This window comes from Mauremys reevesii, linkage group 2 (genome assembly GCF_016161935.1).
Source record: "Mauremys reevesii isolate NIE-2019 linkage group 2, ASM1616193v1, whole genome shotgun sequence".
In the NCBI taxonomy this organism is placed as follows: Eukaryota; Metazoa; Chordata; order Testudines; family Geoemydidae; genus Mauremys; species Mauremys reevesii.
In genome coordinates, this window is record NC_052624.1 from 254,898,057 (window position 1) to 254,919,172 (window position 21,116).

Below are 21,116 nucleotides of genomic sequence, written 5' to 3' on the forward strand. Positions count from 1 at the left end.
AAACTTAGCCTGTGGGCTTGCCAACACTTGGTAGTTTTACAATTGCTGTTCTAGAATAACTATGTATTTAGATAACCTTCCAACTGTAGACAAGCCCTAAAGTAAGGTGAAAAACCAAAATGAACTGACAGCTAGCTAACCATCTGCCACACCTCCGTGCTACATGGTACCAATAGTTAAATGTAGTAGTAATGGAGATCTCACAGTGGGATAGCAGAGAACCAAAGTGAAGATGGAAGTCCTAGAGCAGGGATAGACAACCTATGGCACGTGCGCCAAAGGCGACACGTGAGCTGATTTTCAGTGGCACACTCACTGCCCGGGTCCTGGCCACCAGTCCAGGGGGCTCTGCTTTTTATTTTAATTTTTAAGTGAAGCTTCTTATGCATTTTTAAAACTTTATTTACTTTACATACAACAATAGTTTAGTTATATATTAGACTTCTAGAAGGAGACCTTCTAAAAACGTTAAATGTATTACTGGCATGTGAAACCTTAAATTAGAGTGAATAAATAAGACTCGGCACACCACTTCTGAAAGATTGCCGACCCCTGTCCTAGAGCATAAATATCCTGCTAGTCAGTGTAACTGAAAATAGCAGGGTTTTTTTTTCTGCCAAAAAAAGTGTTTAAAACATGAGTATTTTCCAGTGTTTTGCTTTTTAGTTTTGTTTTAAGAGTAATGTAGGGTTGAAACAGAGTCCCCCATCTTGTTTCTGTATATATGCACTAAGAAATAGTCCTGGTGTAGGTCCGAAGCTGCCATTTTATTTAAAAAATTGTCCACTGTGGGGTTCCATGTTTTTATGTCAATCACTTCTGTAGTAGATGTGATTAGTTATTAAGACTTACACCGTCTTTTTCCTAACTGCGAGTGCTGCAACCTCAGACTAGGATCTGAAAGTCTAGCTTTGTTTTCACTGGTTTTATATATAGATCCCATGAGCCAAACACATCTCTAGCTTACATCTGTGATCTCCCATTTTCTTCATTCATGTTGCAGAAGAGTAACTGAGGGCAGAGTTTGGCCATGCAATTATAACTTTATTTTGACATGGAAGTCAGAAGGAAATCATACACACAGTTTCCCTCTCATCTACCTTTTGCACAACATGGGCATTTCAAATACTACACTGTCTGCTCTCATTGCCTGATAGTTATGGTCAGGTCTTCAGGTTGTAAAAGTCAACATAGCTTCGCTGAAGTCAAGCTATACTTCAGTGGAACTATGCTGATTTCCATTAGCTGAGGATATTGGCCCTTTTATATCTGGTCTGTTTTTCAAATGAATGTATTGGGAGCCATGATTTCAGTTGTTGTTTTTTTTTTTGCCAAATGCTCTTGGAATGAAAAGTAGATGACTTCTAAATGTTGAACTAAGAAACTAGTGAAGCATACGTAAATGTACAGGGATCATAGGAGAGTGTTCTTTTTTTTTTTGTACTCTGGAAAACAATGCCTTTTCTTTTGTAGGATCCAGATGGGCTCCATCGAAAAGAGGCAGCTGCTTCACCAGCTTATGCATGTTTTCGTCCTGCAAGAGTGGTATCATCCACATCAGAGGAGGAAGAAGCATTTACTGAAAAATTTCTCAAAATTAATTGCAAGTACATGACTTATGGCAAGGTACTTAAACTCCTCACTCTAACTCTTAAACCATTCTGTATGTTTTTAGATAAACTTTCAAGTTTTATTTTTTTTGTAAAATGGGAAGTACAAGTAATTCACTTCACTGTAATAGACCGCTATTTATTTCATACATTTTTCCTAAGCATTCTCTCTAGATTTCCAGACTCTTTAGCCTCGGCTAATCAAGAGAACTGATGTATAATGCAACTAGTTGTGACAGGTTGCCTTGTAGCAACATTGTAAGGTGTCTGCACATGCCTTAAGGACATATAGGTTGTATAACCCTCCCATACTAGCAGTCCCTAAGGTTGGCTTCCTAGTTGTGCTCTGATGACAGTATATATGTACTTGTCTTTAAGTACATATTTTTTTGTTGCCTTAAAATTTAGGGTTTAAGTTTGTTTGTTAGGATTATAAATAGTCTTTGCATCCACTGTGTGTGTGTGTGTGTGTGTGTAAAATATATTAAAAAAAAATTAAAATCTCATATGCAATAGCAGTATCCCAAGGATAGCAAAAAGTCCCTTGCATGGTTAGAGCATGTCTTCTGAAGCAAATGTCCCGAAGTCTGATAAGCTTTAGCCCAGTTCACAAGCATTGGAGCTCTGTCCAAGTATGCTGGAGGCAACTGATTGATCTACTAGGAACTGAGATCTTCCTCCAAAGCCTTCAGGGAAGTCCACTAATGAAGAATTCCGTGTCACCAGAAATGAATGGGTCTAGGAAGTGGATCAACAAGTCCTGGGGAGTCTGAGGTGCTTTATGTCTTAATGGAGGCAACTCATTCAGCTTGCATTCAAAGTCTTTTTGGTTGTTTTCTCAGTATGCTCTTTCAACCTTCTGGGCTATAGATAAAGCTTCTGTTAGTCCTCAATCCAGGCCTATACTAGGAGCACTTAGTTGATACAGCTATACCAGTATAGTGTATTAGCAAAGCACTGGTAGTGTGGACTCAGCTGATGCAGACCAAACTGCACTTCTGCCAGTATATCTTTTTCCAGCAGTCCCTGAGTGAAATAATGTATACTAGCAAATTTGGCCCAGTATAACTGCGTCTATATTAAGTACTATTGCTTGCACCTCCTCACATCCCTGAATGACTTAGCTATGCTGGCAAAATTTTCATAGTGTGGACCTGTATTCAGCGTACCAAAAAAAAAAAAAAAGCTGTCTTTGCTCGTAATCCAGTGTGGTACACAGTGGGTTTACTTCACTCCTGGTCCTCTCTCATAGGTGGGACTCAAAATTGATGGGCTATCGCTTTGAGCTCTTATCTTTTCCTTGGGTTTCTCTAAAGTACGTTTTTCGAATTGCCATACTCTCAGGTGGAAGAGTGAGAACTGCAGGTGTTGGTTATGAACTTTCCATTCAAAAGGAAAAAACACCCCTGCTTCTTTATTCAAGTTACTCCCTAAAGATCACCCAGTTACTTTGCTATTCTTTATTGCTTTGATTTCATGTAATAGAATAATAGAAAATTAGGATTGGAAGAGATCTCAGGAGGTCATCTAGTCCAACACCCTGCTCAAAGCTGGACCAACCCCAACTAAATCATCCCAGCCAGGGCTTTGTCACACTAGGCCTTAAAAACCTCTAAGGATGGAGATTCCACCATCTCCCTTGGTAATCTATTCCAGTGCTTCACCACTCTCCTTGTGAAATAGTGTTTCCTAATATCCACCCTAGACCTCTCCAGTTGCAACTTGAGACCATGGCTTCTTGTTCTGTCATCTGCCACCACAGAACAGCCGAACTCTGTCCTCTTTGGAGCCTCCCTTCAGATAGTTGAAGGCTGACTCTTCACTTCTGCAGACTAAATAAGCCCAGTTCCCTCAGCCTCTCCTCATAAGTCATGTGCCCCAGCTCCCTAATCATTTTTGTTGCCCTCTGCTGGACTCTCTCCAGTTTTTCCACATCTTTTCTGTAGTGGGTGCCCCAAAAGTGGATGCAGTCCTCCAAATGTGGCCTCACCAGTGCTGAATAGAGGGGAATAATCACTTCCCTCGATCTGCTGGCAATGCTCCTACTAATGCAGCCTAATATGCCATTAACCTTCTTGGCAACAAGGGCACACTGTTGACTCCTATCCAGCTTCTCGTTCACTGTAATCCCCAGGTCCTTTTCTGCAGAACTGCTGCTTAGCAGCCTGTAGCAGTGCATGGGACTCTTCCATCCTAAGTGCAGTACTTGAAACTTGTCCTTGTTGAACCTCATCAGATTTCTTGTAGCCCAGTTCTCCAATTTGTCTAGGTCACTCTGGACCCTATCCCTACCCTCCAACGTATCTACCTCTCCAACCCTCTCTTATAGACATACGTTTTTTCTATTTTGAAAAGGATAAGGGCATTGTGATAGGGTACACAAATCCCACAGTGGGCCGGAAAGGGTTAAAGGATGGTACTGAGCACAGGTAGCCCTGCAGAGCATGCTCCAACTGGAGAGACAGGTTTGAATAGGGAGCAATCCAATTTAGAGGGGAGGAGTACAGACCTACCCTGAAGTCTTCTGACAAAGGGGCCAGAAAAGCTTCTCTGAGGGAAGAGAATAATATGCTGAGCCTGGCTGGTGCTGATGGCTTGGTTTCTTTTTCATTTTTCTTTTTTCCTTATCTGGGACCAGAAGCTGAGGGAGGAAAGCAGTAGTAGGAAGTAGCCCAGAGAGGGTAACTCAGAGGCCAAACACTTTAACCCTCTTAGGTCTCTTGGTCAGGACCCGATGGAGTGGGTGGTCTTCAGGCTCCCCTGTCACTGTCCTCAGGAGAGTGGGTGGACATTAACGAGTAGGCCATGCAGCCCACCAAAGTCCATGTTACAGGCATGTTTACAGAAACAATTCACGTGTTTGTGGTCATGTCTAAAAAGACGACTAGGTAATCGTCCTCTTATGAAGTTAATCCATCGTGAATAGGGCTCCGTGACATCTTCAGCGGCCAGTGTGGCTGACCCCATGGCCAGCTAAGCAGCTAGCCCTGGGGACCACCGCTCAGGTGTTCCTGGGGACAGCCACACTGGCTGCAGCTGGAGCGGCTCTGCAACTAGCCTCTTAAGTGGCCTCGCAGCCAGCCGTGCCAGCTGCTGCTGGGACATCCCCAACATCCAGTGCTAGCCGCATCGGCCGCTGTTCTGGTGGCCCCAGGCAGCTGGCCTTGAAGACCGTCCTGGAGCAGCCGCTGGCCCCCTGCGCCCCCCATCCCCAACACACTCAGACTCTCACTCACTCTCTGGCAGGAGCAGCTGGGGAGCCCCTCAGGGCTCTCCTCCTCCCCCCCCCCCCCCGGCCACTGGTGCCATGGTCCCCTCCCCCAGGGTCCCCGCCACTGGTGCCGCAGGCTCCTCCCCCAGGTGCTGCGGGCTCCCCCCTGGGGCCCCACCCCTCCAACCATTTCCCCCCTCCCTCCAAGATTCTATTGGGGTCTTTATAGTATAAGTCATGAACAAGTCACTGGCCAGGATTTTTTGTTTTTTGCCCATAACCTGTCTGTGACTTTTACTAAAAATACTTGTGATTAAATCGTAGACTTAATCATGAACTTTTCAAGCCTCCCATTTATTTTGAAGTCCATGCTTCTAGATTTCTACATTCTGCTCTTTGATATTTTTACCCTAAATTCTAAACCCTCTCTTTTGGCATCTTGAAGCATTTCCTCCAAATGGGAAACCTTCAGAGTTGATAGGTGGTTTGTTCTAATAAAATCTTTATTTCTCCATATTGAACCAAAATTCCCTTTTGTTGTCTGGGGGATGGAAGAGGGTCCCTTTCAGTAGTGCCTAAGGGATTTAGGAGCACAAGTCTAGCTAACTTGTACTCTTAAATCCCTTAGGCACTACTGAAAGTCTCCCTCTTAGTCTTGTTCAGTGTGTTGCTCCACCAGAATTGATTTTATGGACTTTTCTTATTGAATTAGAGTTTGGGTAGAGGTGTTGAAGAAATGGGTTGTTTGCGTCCTCGCTAATGACATATCTAGATGTGTGTGCTTATCTAACTTAAAGTTCTTTGAGTGCTGGTCCCTACATGTATTCCACATGTACGTGTGCGTGCATGCCATGTGCCAGAGTCTGGGGATTCTAACAAGCTGTGTCCATAGGCCACCACATGTGCAGTAGATCTCCTCGTGTAGGGGGACCCCCTCCCTATAGTCTGGAACTAAGCCCAGAGTCCCAGGTTCAAGAACTGTCTCCTGCCATTGCTCCTTCTCTGTGAGTGATGATTGCCAATGCTGTCTCTACTGTTTATTGCTGCAAAGTGCAACATCTGTTGCTTATTTCCATTGCAAACACACAAAGCTCCTGAGCCTTGATTAAGGAAACACCTTACAGGGAAGTCTGAGGCCATGCTCTGATCTGGGCTAGGGAGTCATCGTCCCCCCTGGCCCCTCCCAGTATATTGGACCCATCAGATGAGCAGTGTCCCTTTGAGCATGAGCTTGGTAGCAGAGTCTCCGCTGCTAAGCCTAAGGACTCATCAATTAGTGTAATGACCTAACCATTCCCAGTCTCTGTTTAAACCTAAGTTAATTGTATCTAATTTGCATATTAATTCGAGTTCAGCAGTCTCTCTTTGGAGTCTGTTTTTGAAGTTTTTTTGTTGCAAAATTGCCACCTTCAAGTCTGTCACTGAGTAGTTAGAGAGATTGAAGTATTCTCCCACTGGTTTTTGAATGTTATGATTCCTGATGTCAGATTCTATTTCCCTATGTTAAGTTCTCCTCACACCTTCTATGGGTCATCTCAATTATCACTTCAAAAGTTTTTTTTTTCCTCCTGCTGACAATAGCTCATCTCAATTGATTGGACTCTTCCAGTTGGTATGCATACTTTCACCTTTTCATGTTCTCTGTATATGGATAAATATCTCCTGTCTGTGTGTTCCATTCTATGCATCTGAAGAAGTGAGCTGTAGCCCACAAAAGCTTATGCTGAAATAAATTTGTTAGTCTCTAAGCCCTGGTCTACACTAAGCTCGGGGGTCGAACTAGGGTACGCAAATTCAGCTACGTGAATAACGTAGCTGAATTCGAACTACCCTAGTTCGACTTACTTACCGTCCAGACGCCGCGGAAGCGAACTCCGCGGCTCCAAGGTCGACTCCGGCAACTCCTCCTGCCGCGGTGGAGTACCGGAGTTCGAACTAGCGCTTCCGGGGTTCGAACTATCGTGTCTAGATCAGACGCGATAGTTCGAACTCCGAGCAGTCGAATTCGCCGCGTCGACCGTCCCGGTAAGTGTAAACGTACCCTTAGGTGCCACAAGTACTCCTGTTCTTTTTGAGGATACAGACTAACACGGCTGCTACTCTGAATCCTCGCTTAATGTTGTAGGTATGTTCCTGAAAAATGCTACTTTAAGCAAAATGATGTTAAGCAAATCCAATTTCCCCATAAGAATTAATGTAAATGGGGGAGGGGGTAAGGTTTCATGGAATTTTTTTTTTTTGCCATAAGTTTTAAACAAACAGCAATGATTGTGAAGCCTGGTTTAGGTGGTGGAGTCAGAGGGTGGGATATTTCCCAAGGAATGCTTTACTGCTAAATGATGAACTAGTACTTGGCTGAGCCCTCAAGGGTTAACATGTTGTTAATGTAGCCTCATACTCTACAAGGCAGCACGAATGGAGGAAGGAGAGACAGCATGGCAGAGAGAGAGACAGAGAGACACACCGTGTGTGTGTGTGAGAGAGAGACTCGTATTGCCCCTTACAGTATGCTGACCGCACTCTAAGTACATTGCCTTTTTAAGTAGATCAGCAAGTTGAGAGAGCAGCTACTGCCAGCAAGCTCCCTCCTTCCTGAGCCCTGTCATGTCCCCCACCATTCTGCAGAGACGGGGTACAGGAGTGGGGGGAAGGAGACACCCTGACAGTAACACCCCTTTTCCTCCCCACCTCTGCACAGCAAGCAGAAGGCTCCTGGGAGCAGCTCCAAGACAGAGGGCGGGAGCAGCACATGGTGGTAGTGAGGGGAGGGACAGCTGAACTGCTCCACAATTGATAGCCTGCTGGGCAGCTGCCACACAGGGAACTTAGGGTAGCTGATGGGGTGGGGGCTGCCAGTCCACCCTGGTTCCATACCCCCCCTTCCCAGCTCACTCCAACGTGAAGTGAGGAGTTACTGTAGGAAGCACTCTCATAGTTGCAAAGACAGATCCTTGTCCAGATCTGCCCATAAAAGAAGGGATCCCTCCTTGAGCCTATCCAGGCCTTTGTGTGAAGATCTGATGGCTCTAGGACCTCTAAAGACCCCCATACTGGAGGGTAAAGCCTATAAGAAAATGGATCAATCAGTATTGTGAATAGCTTCAGCTCTGAAACACAAGGACGGACATGTACCAGCTCCAACCAGACTGCCCCATTACAACTTCCCAAGATGCATCCTAGCCATCAGTCCTGACTGTCAGAATGCCCCAAACACTGGGTTGTACAGACACCTACACTACACCGAAGGATGTTTTGCTCTCTTGCCCTCTGTCTCCTCTCCGGCCCATTCCTCCTGAGGGATATTGCCACACTGGAGGATGAAACTGCATCGGTGACCTTAGGACATCTCCTCTCCAACTCCCAGGCAGGAATACCCACCCTCTGGTACCGTCGGCTCAACCAACGGAGTGAGAGCAGTTCTTGGACTGAGTCGGACACTCTGACTGGTCCATCATCTCCTAGTAAAAAGCTGAGCCCTGACAGACAGTCAGATCTGAGCAGCATCCTGCCAGATATGACTTTCCCAGGGGCTGCTGGTACATGATATCCTGGGGTCCCTCCCATCCAGTCCCTCCTTTTGGCCTTATTGGGGCCCTTGGAGCCCTCAGGAAGGTGCCCCATCTCCATCCATGAATTATACCACAACTCTCCAATGCTGCATCCACTGAATCTGTCAGAGTACAAGGAGGAGAACACTGATGTGAATCTTCAGGTATCAATAAGAACTAGGGCTGTCAAGCTATTAAAAAAATGAATCACGATTAACCATGTGATTAAACAATAATAGATACCATTTATTTAAATGTTTTTGGATGTTTTCTACATTTTCAAATATATTGATTTAAATTACAACACAAAATACAAAGTCTATATTGCTCACTTTATTTTTGATTATGAATATTTGCACTGTAAAAAACACACAAGAAATGGTATATTTCAATTCACCTAATACAAGTACTGTAGTGCAGTCTCTTTATAATGAAAGCTGAACTTACAAATGTAAAACTACGTATAAAAAATAACTGCATTAAAAAATAAAACAATGTAAAACTTTAGAATTTACAAGTCCACTCAGTCCTACTTCAGCCAATCGCTCAGACAAACAAGTTGGGCAGCATTATCTCCTGCAAATTGTAACCAATGTCTTGTTTACAGTGTCACCTGAAAGTGAGAACAGGTGTTTCATGGCATTGTTGTAGCCAGCATCGCAAGATATTTATGTGCCAGATGGGCTGGAGATTTATATGTCCCTTCATGCTTCAGCCACAATTCCAGAAGATATGTGTTTATGCTGATGATGGGTTCTGCTCGATAACCATTCAAAGTGGAGCGGACTGATGCATGTTCATTTTCATCATCTGAGTCAGATGCCACCAGCAGACGGTTGATTTTCTTTTTTGGTGGTTCGGGTTTTGTAGTTTCCGCATCGGAGTGTTGCTCTTTTAAGACATCTGAAAGCATTCTTCACATCTCATCCCTCTCAGATTTTGGAAGGCACTTCAGTTTCTTGAACCTTGGGTCGAGTATCTATTCTTAAAAATCTCACAATATTACCACCTTTGCGTTTTGTCAAATCTCCTGTGGATGTGTTATTAAAACAAACATGTGCTGGGTCATCATCCAAGACTGCTATAACATAAAATATATGGCAGAATGCAGGTTAAACAGAACAGGAGACATACAATTCTCCCCCAATTCACAAATTTAATGAATGCATTTTTTTTTAATGAGTGTCGTCAGCATAGAAGCATGTCCTCTGGAATGGTGGCTGAAGCATGAAGGGGCATATGAATGATTAGCATATCTGGCACGTAAATACCTTGCAACGCCAGCTACAAAAGTGCCATCGGAATGTCTGTTCTCACTTTCAGGTGACATTGTAAATAAGAAGCAGTCAGCAGTATCTCCTGTAAATGTAAACAAACTTGTTTGTCTTAGCAGTTGGCTGAACAAACAGTAGGACTGAGTGGACTTGTAGGCTGTAACGTTTTACATTGTTTTGTTTTTGAGTGCAGTTATGTAACAAAAAAAATCTACATTTGTAAGCTACACTTCCATTATAGAGAGATTGCACTACAGTACGTGTATGAGATAAATTGAAAAATACTGTTTCTATTTTGTTTCATTTTTACAGGGCAAATATTTGTAATAAAAAATATAAAATGAGCACTGTACATTTTGTATTCTGCGTTGTAATAGAAATCGATATATTTGAAAATGTAGAAAACATCCAAAATATTAAATAGAATACGGTTGAATTTATTAAACAGTGCAATTAATCATGATTAATTTTTTTAATTGCAGTTAGTTTTTTTGTTAATCATGTGAGTTAACTGCGATTGACAGCCTTAATAAGAACCTCATCCTTGTCTCCTAATGAAGCTGTCACTCTATTCTCACCATCTCTGCCTGAGAAATATAGGCAGTACCAGGAACTACTTCAGAGGATAGTCAATGATCTCCATATAGCATTGGATGAAGTTCAGGACTCCCAGCACTGGCTCCTCGCTGTTCTGCAGCATACAGATCCAAGCAAGGTGGTGCTCCTGGTTAATGAGGCCATTGTGGAACCAGACTGAGTGGTCTGGCATACCCCAGCATCATGTGCCCACACATCTAAGAAGGTGAGACACTGGTTTGTCCCGCCAAAGGGACTGAACTTCTTTTCTCCCGCCAAGTACCTAACTCCCTGGTTGTACAGGCAGCCACGGAGAAAGCTAGATTGTAGTGTGTGGTGAAAGGCAAAGTATTGTCATGGGTCAAAACCTGGCTAGGAGACAGAAAGCAAAGTGTAGTATTGAATGATGAATTTAAACTTTTGCCATGATTTAACATGAGGCAGGGGAATCCCAAGTTTCTGAATGTCTGCTACAGTTAAGGTTGAGAGTTGCATACTGTTTAAAAGGTTATTTGAAGTAATAAAAGTCAAATGCTGACTCAGGCAAGGGTTGGGGTTAGTGGTACAAATGTGGGGTTATTTTGAGCAGCAGTTCCTAAGATAAAACCCCCTTAAATAAAACTCCCCAGCATTTTACAAAATCACCTGGTGGTTCTAATGTTTGTGTGTGCAGCTGGGGTGCTCTGTATTTCTCACCTGATGCATAGCATGGCACCCCCTTTGCAGGGAAGTATTGAAGAAGTTACTCAGGATTAAGCTTGGAATTCAAGATTAGCATGTCAGTAACTGAAGCCAGAAAGTCAAATGTTGCACGTGCAGTAAAACTAGAGCTCTGTTAAAGTGCTTCCAGGCAGTCTGTCACAATAACTTGGTGGAAGGAGATATGTTGTGCCCATTGAACCTGAACTGTTACAAGGGTTCTCTCAACAAAATTTTTGGTGGCCTCAGAGTATGGCCACCGACTCTTGCTGGTGGCCGCTCTGACAATTTTTTCTAAAATTCCTAATTAACTTTAGGAAAAACAAATAAATATGCACATTTACGTGTCCAAATATTGTAATTTATTTATGTGGAGTTTTTTACAGACTCAATAATAAAAATAACATACTGTTGTCTCTATTCTTTATTGGACCTAAACAGAATTAGAAACAAATAAGGTGCTTTGTGTGTTCTTGTTTTTGTTCTCTTTTCTTTTGAGATTTTTTTAAGACTTGCCAGTTAGTAAGTCTGCTTTTGTGAAAATTGATATTTGTATGTTAATACCACTTTTTATAACAGCAGACTTGCTAATTAGCTAGCTAACTAGATGGGAGGCAGAGAAAAGTGATATTAGCAAATATCACTTTTCAAAACAGACTTACTCAGCCCTGGCAAGCTGGGGGACAAATTAAGCTCTGGATGAGAAGGTGGGCAGGGAGGCAGCTGGGGCTGGGAGTGATTGCGGGGAGGAGGTCAAGCGAGGCTGCGGGTGTCAGGGGATGGATGGGGAGGTCAAGAGGCAGCAGATGCAATGGAATGGATGCATGAGGGATCAGGGGCAGTGGCGTGGTAGTGAGCCCTGCATTCACAGACCACAGCTCTGCACTCGCATGACCGAAGCCTGGTGCCACAGAGGACATAACAGGGACCAGGAGCAATTTGGGGTGTGTGTGTGTGGAATGGCGACTGTGGGGTCAGCACCTGCTGCTGCACAGCTGGGAACTGGGGTCCTGCAGCTGGAACCTGAAACCCTGTGGCGAAGGAATGGAGCTCACCGCCCGCCACTCCAGAGCTGAAGCCTGAATCCCAAGCCCCACCGCCTCCAGGAAGGTGGGGAACTCAGAGCAGCTGCCTACTTCTCTGGCGTTTGTGGTTCCACAGGGGGGTAGGGCCAAACCTGGGGTAGGGGCCAACCTCTGCTGCCCCTCCCCCTACACACACACCAGTCACTACATAGGAGGCTGTGGCCACACGAAAAGGCCCTGGTGGCCACATGTGGCAATGGTGGCCGCATTTGAGAAACCTTCCCTTGGTAGTTTTCAGAGAATGTGTGTGTTCATGTTCCTTGCTCTCTGCTTGTGTTCATCAAGGGCCTCTTTGGAAGCTTTGCCCCAAGACCAAAATTTCTGGTTTAAGAATGATACATTAAAGTGCTCTAAAATCCACATGCAGATTCTAATTTTATTTTTGAAGTTTTTTCAAGGCATTAATTAATTCGAGAAGATAAAATACTTGGTCAGAAGCAGTTCAGGAAAATTACATTTACCCTAACGATGGGAATCAGGTTGATCAAACAGAAGCAAGTCATTGGGGTCACTTGATCAAGGGATTCCTAGTAAACAGTGTGTCTAACATGATCTGCTACTAGCATTTCCACATTCCCTAGCTCTGTACCAAAAGTTTTAAGAATATGATGGTCAGACCAGTTGGCAGGTAGGTGGGCAGGGAGCAGATGGAGAGAAGGGTTTGGAGCATTGCAGATAGCGTGGTGGTTGGGAGCATCCAGGGTTTGGGGCTTGTCTCCTTTTCCAGCTCTTGCACCTAAGGTTTGTGCTCTGACCCAGCTGCTGTAGAGCCAGCACACGCCTCGATAACTACCCTGATTAGTTCAAATGCTAATTTTTTGAAAATCCAGTTTAATGGCTAGATCTTTGACAAAGGAACTGGGTGTCCAAAAAAAATAGCTTTTCTGTGATACGTCAACAAATATTGTCCTCAGAGACCTTTGCTGTCTGGGAACACTGAAACACTTGCAGAACAGAGTCATAAAGAGGAAAGCTGGGCACCTTCCCCTCCAGTGACATATTTGAGGGGGAAGGGAAGTGGATTCATTTTTTGCCTTTCCCCTCTCCTGCCTGATTTCTCCCCACGGCTTCTCCACCAGTCCAAGGGAGGAGGCTCTAGGGCTCCTTTTTCCTTTACTGTTCCTCCCCTCCCCCGCCCCCGGGGGGAGGAAACAGGAAATACTCATTTCTCCATGCTGCTTCCAGTAGTGGGGAATGGGATCCACCTTTCTCTCCTGCTCCTGCTGTTTCTAGGGGGAAGCGGGAGGCCAGGGTAGTGCAGGAGAGCATGGGGAAGAAAGGAGGAGGTGTGACAAATGAAATTCAGTACTGATAATGCAAAGTAATGCACTTTGGAGGGAAAATATTTAACTGCTTACACTTTTTAGGATTCTAAATTAACTGTACTTCCACAGGTAAGGGACTTGAGTGTCAATGAAAACTTCTGCTCAATGAGGAGATAGTCAAATAGTAAACAATATGGTGGGATGCGTAAGGAATGAGATGGTGAATAATATGGAGAATACTATAGAGCATTTATATAAATCTGGGGTACGATCCCATATAGAATGCTATATATAGTAATGGGCGCCCAGGTCTCAAAAGGTTACTGCTGTATTCAAGAAGGTTCAGAAAAGGAGAATGGGAATTATTGAGAGAGCACAGGAAAAACTCCCATGAAGAGAAATTGAAAAAATTAGGAGTGTATCTTAAAAAGGAGGTGAATAAGAGGGGACATGATAAAAGAATTTAAAATAATGAACATAGATAGAGAGCTTCAGGCACTTCTTGTCTCATTACACAAGAACAAGGTGACATTTAATGAAATCGGAAGGTTACAAATTCAAAACCAATAAAAGGAAATGCTTTTTCACACAACATAGAGAGCACAAAAGTTTAATTCTGCCATAGGAAGTTGATCTTAAGAAGTGAAGATTCAAAAGGGGATTAGACACTCTTATATTCACATCCAGAATATTAGAGTGTCAATGCTTAGAAATTTAGTGGAAGGAATATTAAACCTCATGCTTCAGTGCTTAAGCCAATCTTCAATTACTAGAAATCAGGATGAGACATAATATGGGAGTGTCACCACTCCACACCTGCATTTTTGTCTCATTCTTACACCTTGTTCTCGAGCGTTTGGTGCTGACCACTGGGTCATACAGGATACTGGACTAGATAGATCTTTGGTCTGATCCAGTCTGGTGATTCCACGTTTCTCACATGGAAGTAATTATCTGTAAGGAATATGCTTTCATGGATAATTTTTATTTGTAAACTGCTCCTGGAGGAAACCTGCACCTCTGTGTGTGCGCGCAGAATTCATGTCCCCGCAGATTTCTTTGCTTCCCTGCAGAAAAAGAGAAGCAAAGGGAAGCTGTACGAGTGGTCACACAACCCTCCCCAGCAGTCATTTCAGGCACCTGGAGCAGCCGATGGAGAGGTAAATCACTGCGGAGGCACAGGATGGGACTGGGGACACCCCCAACCGGTGGCTCCTACCTTGCACCAGGCTCAGCTGCTAGTACAGGTTGGGGAGGACAGGACTTATTCTTCCCCTGCATGGAGCAGCCAGGGCAAGGTAAGATGCAACCCCAGCCCCAGAAATCTCCTCGACTGCAGGAAGCTCCACACCCCTCCACCTCCCCACTTCCTGCCCCCATCACTTCTCTCCTATGTGGGGGGAGGGATCCCTGTACAGGGAGCTGCTCCCCTGTCCACCTGACCCTCTCTCCCCCTGCCAAGACCTCTGCACCCAGAACGCCCACTGCACCTGTACCACTGCCAAGCCCCTCCCCACGTCTGGATCCCCACCCCTGCACCCAGACGGCCCCTGCACTCAAACCTCCACCCCGATGAGACCCCTGACTTGTCCCCTGCACCTGGATCCCCACCCCACTGAGCCACAACCAGCTTCACCCAGACCTCCACCCCACCAAGCCCCAATCCCTCCGCTGAGCCCCAACTACCTTCACCTGTACCCCCCTGCAGAGTCCCATCGCCCCTGCACCCAAACCCCCCGTACCCAGATTGCCCCACACGGAACCCTCTCACACCACACCTGGTTTCCCTCCCCCATGCCCCACTAAGCCCCTCCCTACTTGGATCTTGCTGAGCTGAGTCTGCTTGCCCCACACCTGGATCGGAAACCAGAGCTGGGTGGGTGGGTGTGAGACTGTCCCTCTCGCTTACTATCTTGGTGCACCTGGCGTGAAGGCGTAGGGCCCTGGGGTGTTTCTGCGGCAGGCCTGACCCTTGCATTGTGTCCGGGTCAGGTGCAGCCCCACTGCCGAGTCTGTGTTGGGGGAAGAAAGGGGAGCACTGCAGGGTCATTTTGCACCTCTATGCAACCAGTGGCCTGTGCTCCCCACTGCCATGCTGGAGCTTCCACATTTATTTATTGACAAATAAAATATGCAGAATTTTAAAATATTGTGCACAGAAATTTTTTTATTATTGTTTGGTGCAGAATTCCCTCAGGAGTAGTAAATTGGGTATCTCACTTTCACTCTCACACACATTTTATCAATCAAGTTAATTAGGAGCTAGAACAGTCCAAGCCATTATTTGAGAGAGAGCTCCCATCATTCATGGAGAACTAGCCAATCTAGAATTAGAAATTCTCATACTACCAACTGGCTAGATCCTCTGAATGCTCCCACATCTTTCTGGCCTGGTACTATAGACCCTTAGAATTTCACAAGTGCCCTACTCTGAATTTTGCTTTCCGCACCAGGCATGATATCCTGTTGCTGAAAGGAGGAACAAAGACCTGCATGCTTTGCAGTTCAGAAATCCAACCAGGTTATGTTAACTTTTTGTCACATTTGCATCTCAGAATTTTTTTGTTCCTACCATCAACCCTGTCACCCTTAGACAAAACTGTGATAGGATAGGATTTTTACAAACTGGGACCAAGAGCTGCTAATGTGTTAGAAAACTTCCTTTTCTGTCACTTGTCAAACTTTATCTCAGATAACTAATTGACTGGAAAATGGTGATAAGATATGAAAGGAGATGGGGGGGGGGGGAGTTGTGATTGCAAAACCACCAGCACAGCTGGCAGCACACTATTTCATAGTTCAGTTTTATGCCTTTTCAAGCCTTAACTTCTCTTGAGACTATGTTCTCAGCAATGTCTTCATTCATTGGTAGGAACACTAACAGCAGCAGTAAAAAAAAGTTTCCATGCGCTTCCTGACCACTGTTGGTAGTCTGTACGTACCTATGGTCTCAAGTTCCATCAGTTTGGCACAGTCAATGAATATTACATTCATAGTATGTTTATATTAACTATTTATACTTTATTGTGTGTAATGTATATGAATTAGGGCCGTCAAACTATTACAAAAATTAATCCCGATTAATCAGTTTTAATCGCACTGTTAAACAATAATAGAATACCAATTGACATTTATTTTCAATATTTTTGGATATTTTTCTACATATTTTCAAATATATTGATTTTTTAATTACAACAGAGAATACAAAGCATACAGTGCTCACATTTTTTACTACAAATATTTGCACTGTAAAAGGATAAACAAAAGAAATAAAATTTTTCAATTCACCTCATACAAGTGCTGTAGTACAATCTGTTTATTGTGGAAATGCAACTTACATATGTAGATTTTTTTTTGTTACATAACTGCACTCAGAAACAAAACAATGTAAAACTTTAGAGCCTACAAGTCCACTCAGTCCTATTTCTTGTTCAGCCAATCACTAACACAAATAAATTTGTTTATATTTACAGAAGATAATTTCTTATCTCTTTTACAGTACACATATTTTAATTAAAAATGTGAGCACTGTAAACTTTGTATTGTTGTACTTGAAATCAGTATATTCAAAAATGTAGAAAAAAAACCAAAAATATTTATAATAAATTTCAATTGGTATTCTATTGTTTAACAGTGTGATTAAAACTGTGATTAATTTTTTTATCGCAATTAATTTTTTTTAGTTAATTGGGCGAGTTAAAATGGGATTAATTGACTGCCATAATGTGAATCAAATGTGTATATAATAAAGCAAACTTAGTATAGGTTAGAAATCTGAATGAAGAGACTGTCAAATCAGGACCCATCAGCTATTAAGAAATCCATGATTACACAGGCTTCTTTATTTAACTTGTGTTTAGTCTGTATGAAAAGGAATTTAATGGGAATGAGTGAGCTCTCCTAGTTTGTATACAGAAGAGCTGTAAAGGTTTTGTGACAAAAGTAGCATCCTGAGGAGGAGTGGTTGTGCATTTTCTTTCACAGCACAGAATGCTTGTCGTGATCCCAGTAACATTACAAATGGGAAAGTCCGATGGAAGTGTTAGTGATGTATTGGATCTCCGTGTTCCTTTTCAACTACTGAAGCTCTCTGTCGTAGAGATAAGGAGGCTGCCACAAGTTAGTTTTTCTTCAATGAGAGAAAGAAATAAACCCTGAAATCATTACAGGTCCATAGCTGAATCACAGCAAACAACTTGCCAGCAAGACTTGTTAGTTTAAAATAAAACAAAAAAGCTAGACCAGCTCTTGGTCAAGAATTATGAAATCATACCGTAAGCCTGTTTTTTCCAAGGAGTCTGGACAGGTTTTCAGCTGTTCATATTGTGCTTAAACATGAGCCTAAGAACACTATGGAAGTTTATAATGCACATCTAAGGATTTTCAGGGATTTTTTTATTCCCTTGTACTGTCTCCCCAGGCCCTGTAATATGGGGTATTTGGCTGGAGTTAGAACTTAAATGACTGACTTATACTATTGGCGTTTAGGGAAGGAGCAGGAACATTTTTTTCCCAAACTAAATGCTCACAAGCTTTCTGTATTGCAGCTGTAGGACTGGAAACTTGTCTTCCAGCCACTTCAAGGACAGCTACGTAAAGATACAGGTTGCCTTTAATCACCAAACTTATCTTTTTGATTTGTTCTGGGAAACCTCCAAGTACAATAAAACACCCTGTCTTTGAGTTTGTCCTTCCCCAAGGCTATTAACAGATTTTCATTTTGGCTGTAGGCCCACAAGCAGAAAGAGTGCATTTATAATCCTCAGTGATTAGCTTATAAAAGCAAAGTCCTATCCAAGTTCGTCAAAACTGTTAGGGTTTATCCTTGAAATAAATTTATTCCTTCATACTTCTCTTTGGAGTAAATGGAGACAAACTGTTTTAGCTATTGTGGTAATACTTTGTAAATGTGAAAAACATGTCTGTCAGTATGTGGCAAGGTGAACTATAGCAGAGGTAAACATACAGCTGATTCTTCACATGTACCCTTTTGGATACTGTTTTAGTCTCTAGGATTCCCTTAACCAACATAAAAATGGCTTGCAAAATTATTTCTTGGTGACTGAAATCTGTTTTTCATATTGGTGAGTGAAATAGCACGTGTATTTTTGTTTTTCACCATCATGTTAAAAAGTAGCACATGTAGGGTGGAGAGGGTTCTACCTGGCCTGGTAAACTTTCATGACTATCTTGAAAGTCATACATCCGATGAAGTGGGTATTCACCCATGAAAGCTCATGCTCCAATACGTCTGTAAGTCTATAAGGTGCCACAGGACTCTTTGCTGCGACTATCTTGAAGTGTCTGCAAATCCATAACTGAGAGCATGTATATGTCTCTCCACTTTAAATAAAGCTAAGCAGTTTGTCAGTGTAGGCAATAACAGTCAAGATGACAACTGTTCACTAATGAAAAATGCTTTACTTTTAGTGCGGGCATTTTGGGTCCTTCAACACTGTGTCCTTGATCCAGTAAGGAAGAGCTACATAGTAAACAGCCCAAGTAGAGATAAAGATCCAATCCTGGAAATGTGAATGACCCAGTGCAGGCTATAGTAAACAAATCAGATTTTTTTTTTTAAGGGTTTGGCATTGTTTGCCCAAAACCCTTTTGCTCATGAGGCTATGTTGCCTCACTGTTCACAGTGTTGATTGTCCTGAAGGTGATGAAATGAAGCATGGCTGATGGAGAGCTTGGATTATGCTGAAAGCCATAAAGTAGACTTGCTGGGCTTGAATTTTGGGTTACCTTTTTCTTTTAAATCTTCACTCACTTCTGTATCTTTGCCAGCTTAATTTTTTAAGTAATTTTCTGTTCAGTGTTGACTGGGCTGCAAAGTTAGTCCCAAGCAATGAGTAACCATATCTAGTTAAGTCTCTACTCTCCTTAAGGCCAGGATTTTAAGAATAATATTTTAAAAGTTGTTGCATATTTTGAGATTGTTTTTAAGAACTGTTGCCCCTCTGAATATTCTGATGTTCCATTCCAGTGAGGACTTTCCTTTTTTTACTTCCGTGATGGTAAACTTTGGCAGAAGAATTGTGTGACTGCTGTACATACACTTAAGTACTACAGCAATGTAAGCAGTATAAAAATCCTAGGTATGTTTTTAGCTGCCATCCAAGTAATTGCAGGATTTTCTGTTTTAGAGACAGACTACGGAATGGTCTAGACCTGATCTGAATGTTTAACTGTGGTTACTACTTAGAACCTCATAATACTGTGTTGGCCTTCTTTCTGAATCCAGAGTTTGGCTTCTGGTTCCTGGTACCCAGGCACTGAGATCTTTGCCTTCTCTGCTCTGGGCTCTGGCCACATTTAAAAATAAGTACATTAAAAATCCTTAGGATTAGGCTGCAGCAATATCCTTTGTGTAAATTGTAGGATGCTGAACTGCTAGAGGTGCTTCCTTTCAGAAAAGACTTAACCATTGGTAGTGATTAATGTACTTCCATGTTGAAAAGAAGTGAGTGTTTAAAATATGCCATCACTTTTATTCAACAGACTTGGTCTCTGTGCATTCTTGGTTCTATTGCCTTACTTTACTAGCAGAAAAGCCTTTATTCTCCCACAACTCTGGGTGCCTTGTGGTGCTAAGTAAAGTCTCTTCTGTCTCACATCAGTGGAATTGTTATTAAAATTGCAGTTGCACAGTCTTTTTGTTGATTATGCAAGAATCTGAAAGAACACTACTCTTTGTATTATAGGATGAGTTTACAGAACCTGTAGTTGGGAGGGGGGAAGTGGCAGGGGGAGTGGTCTCGTAAATGGGGCAAATTTTCACTTCAGAATGCCACTTTTGCCCATCTAAATGCTCCACTTTATCATCAAAGGTGTTAAATCCCTGAGTATGTAGTGTACCTGTGAACTATTAATTAATAAAACATTGTCAAATTGAAGTCTAATCATTTTAAAAAAAATAGAAGTATTTTTAAAGGTACCACGCCATCTCTTCAGTTTTCCCTACCAATGTTATTAATAACTCAGTTTCCTATTTTTAAAATGTGTGTATTTTTTCCCTGTTGTGTGGGTTGGTGGAAAAGCCATACAGATGGGCAGAAGATGATGAATGGCTGGAGGAGAAATAGTGAAATTTAGCAATACATAAAGTGTCAGGAAATACGCAAAGCAAAATTGAAAAATATTTTCTAATTTTTGTTATAGTAATCTTAGTTTTGTTAGAAACTTTCAGAAAAGAGGTTTAGTTTATTAAGCAGTTTCAGTATCTCACCTAGGAAGTGGCTGAATTTTGTGGTGGAGGTTTGAGGCTCTGTGTGAATTTGTGATTTCAAAACAAATACACCAGAATATCTAAAATATCTAATGTAATCTGATGCATTAGTGACAACCATTACTCTTAGGTGTCTGTTTCTATTGATTTCTAAGAATTAAAAAGCTATCTTAATTATCTCTTGCATGCATTGAACAAAAGGGATATTTAGTGTCACATTTTAAGTGAGCTTTATTTTGTAGTATTAACTTTTACATTATTAAAAGTAACGTATCTTTTTACAAAATACAACTTAAAGTATTTATTACATGAATGATCTCTTTGTAATTACCTGATTGATGGGTCAATGGATTAGGTCAAGCAGAGAAGTTTATGCGAGACATAAAGAGTATGTCAACACTGCAAAAGATGAACTATGACTTGGGCTCTTGCTATGGGGCAAAATCCCCCCCTTGCCAGGTCTCAGAGACCAGGACCGAGCCCAAACATCTACACACTCTAATACGCACTGCTGCAGGTCGTCTCTTGCAGTGTAGAGGTACACCTCTACCCCAATATAACGTGACCCGATATAACACGTATTCGGCTATAACGCGGTAAAGCAGCACTCTGGGGGG

At 42.6% G+C, this 21,116-nt stretch overlaps 1 protein-coding gene across 1 annotated transcript in view; it reads left to right on the plus strand.

Annotated features, from left to right (window-relative positions):
• OXR1 (oxidation resistance 1) overlaps positions 1 to 21,116 on the plus strand; it is a 472,825-nt gene that overhangs the window by 368,728 nt on the left and 82,981 nt on the right. The window contains 1 exon segment of the mRNA XM_039522142.1: positions 1,474 to 1,626. Coding sequence (XP_039378076.1) covers positions 1,474 to 1,626 — 153 coding nt within the window.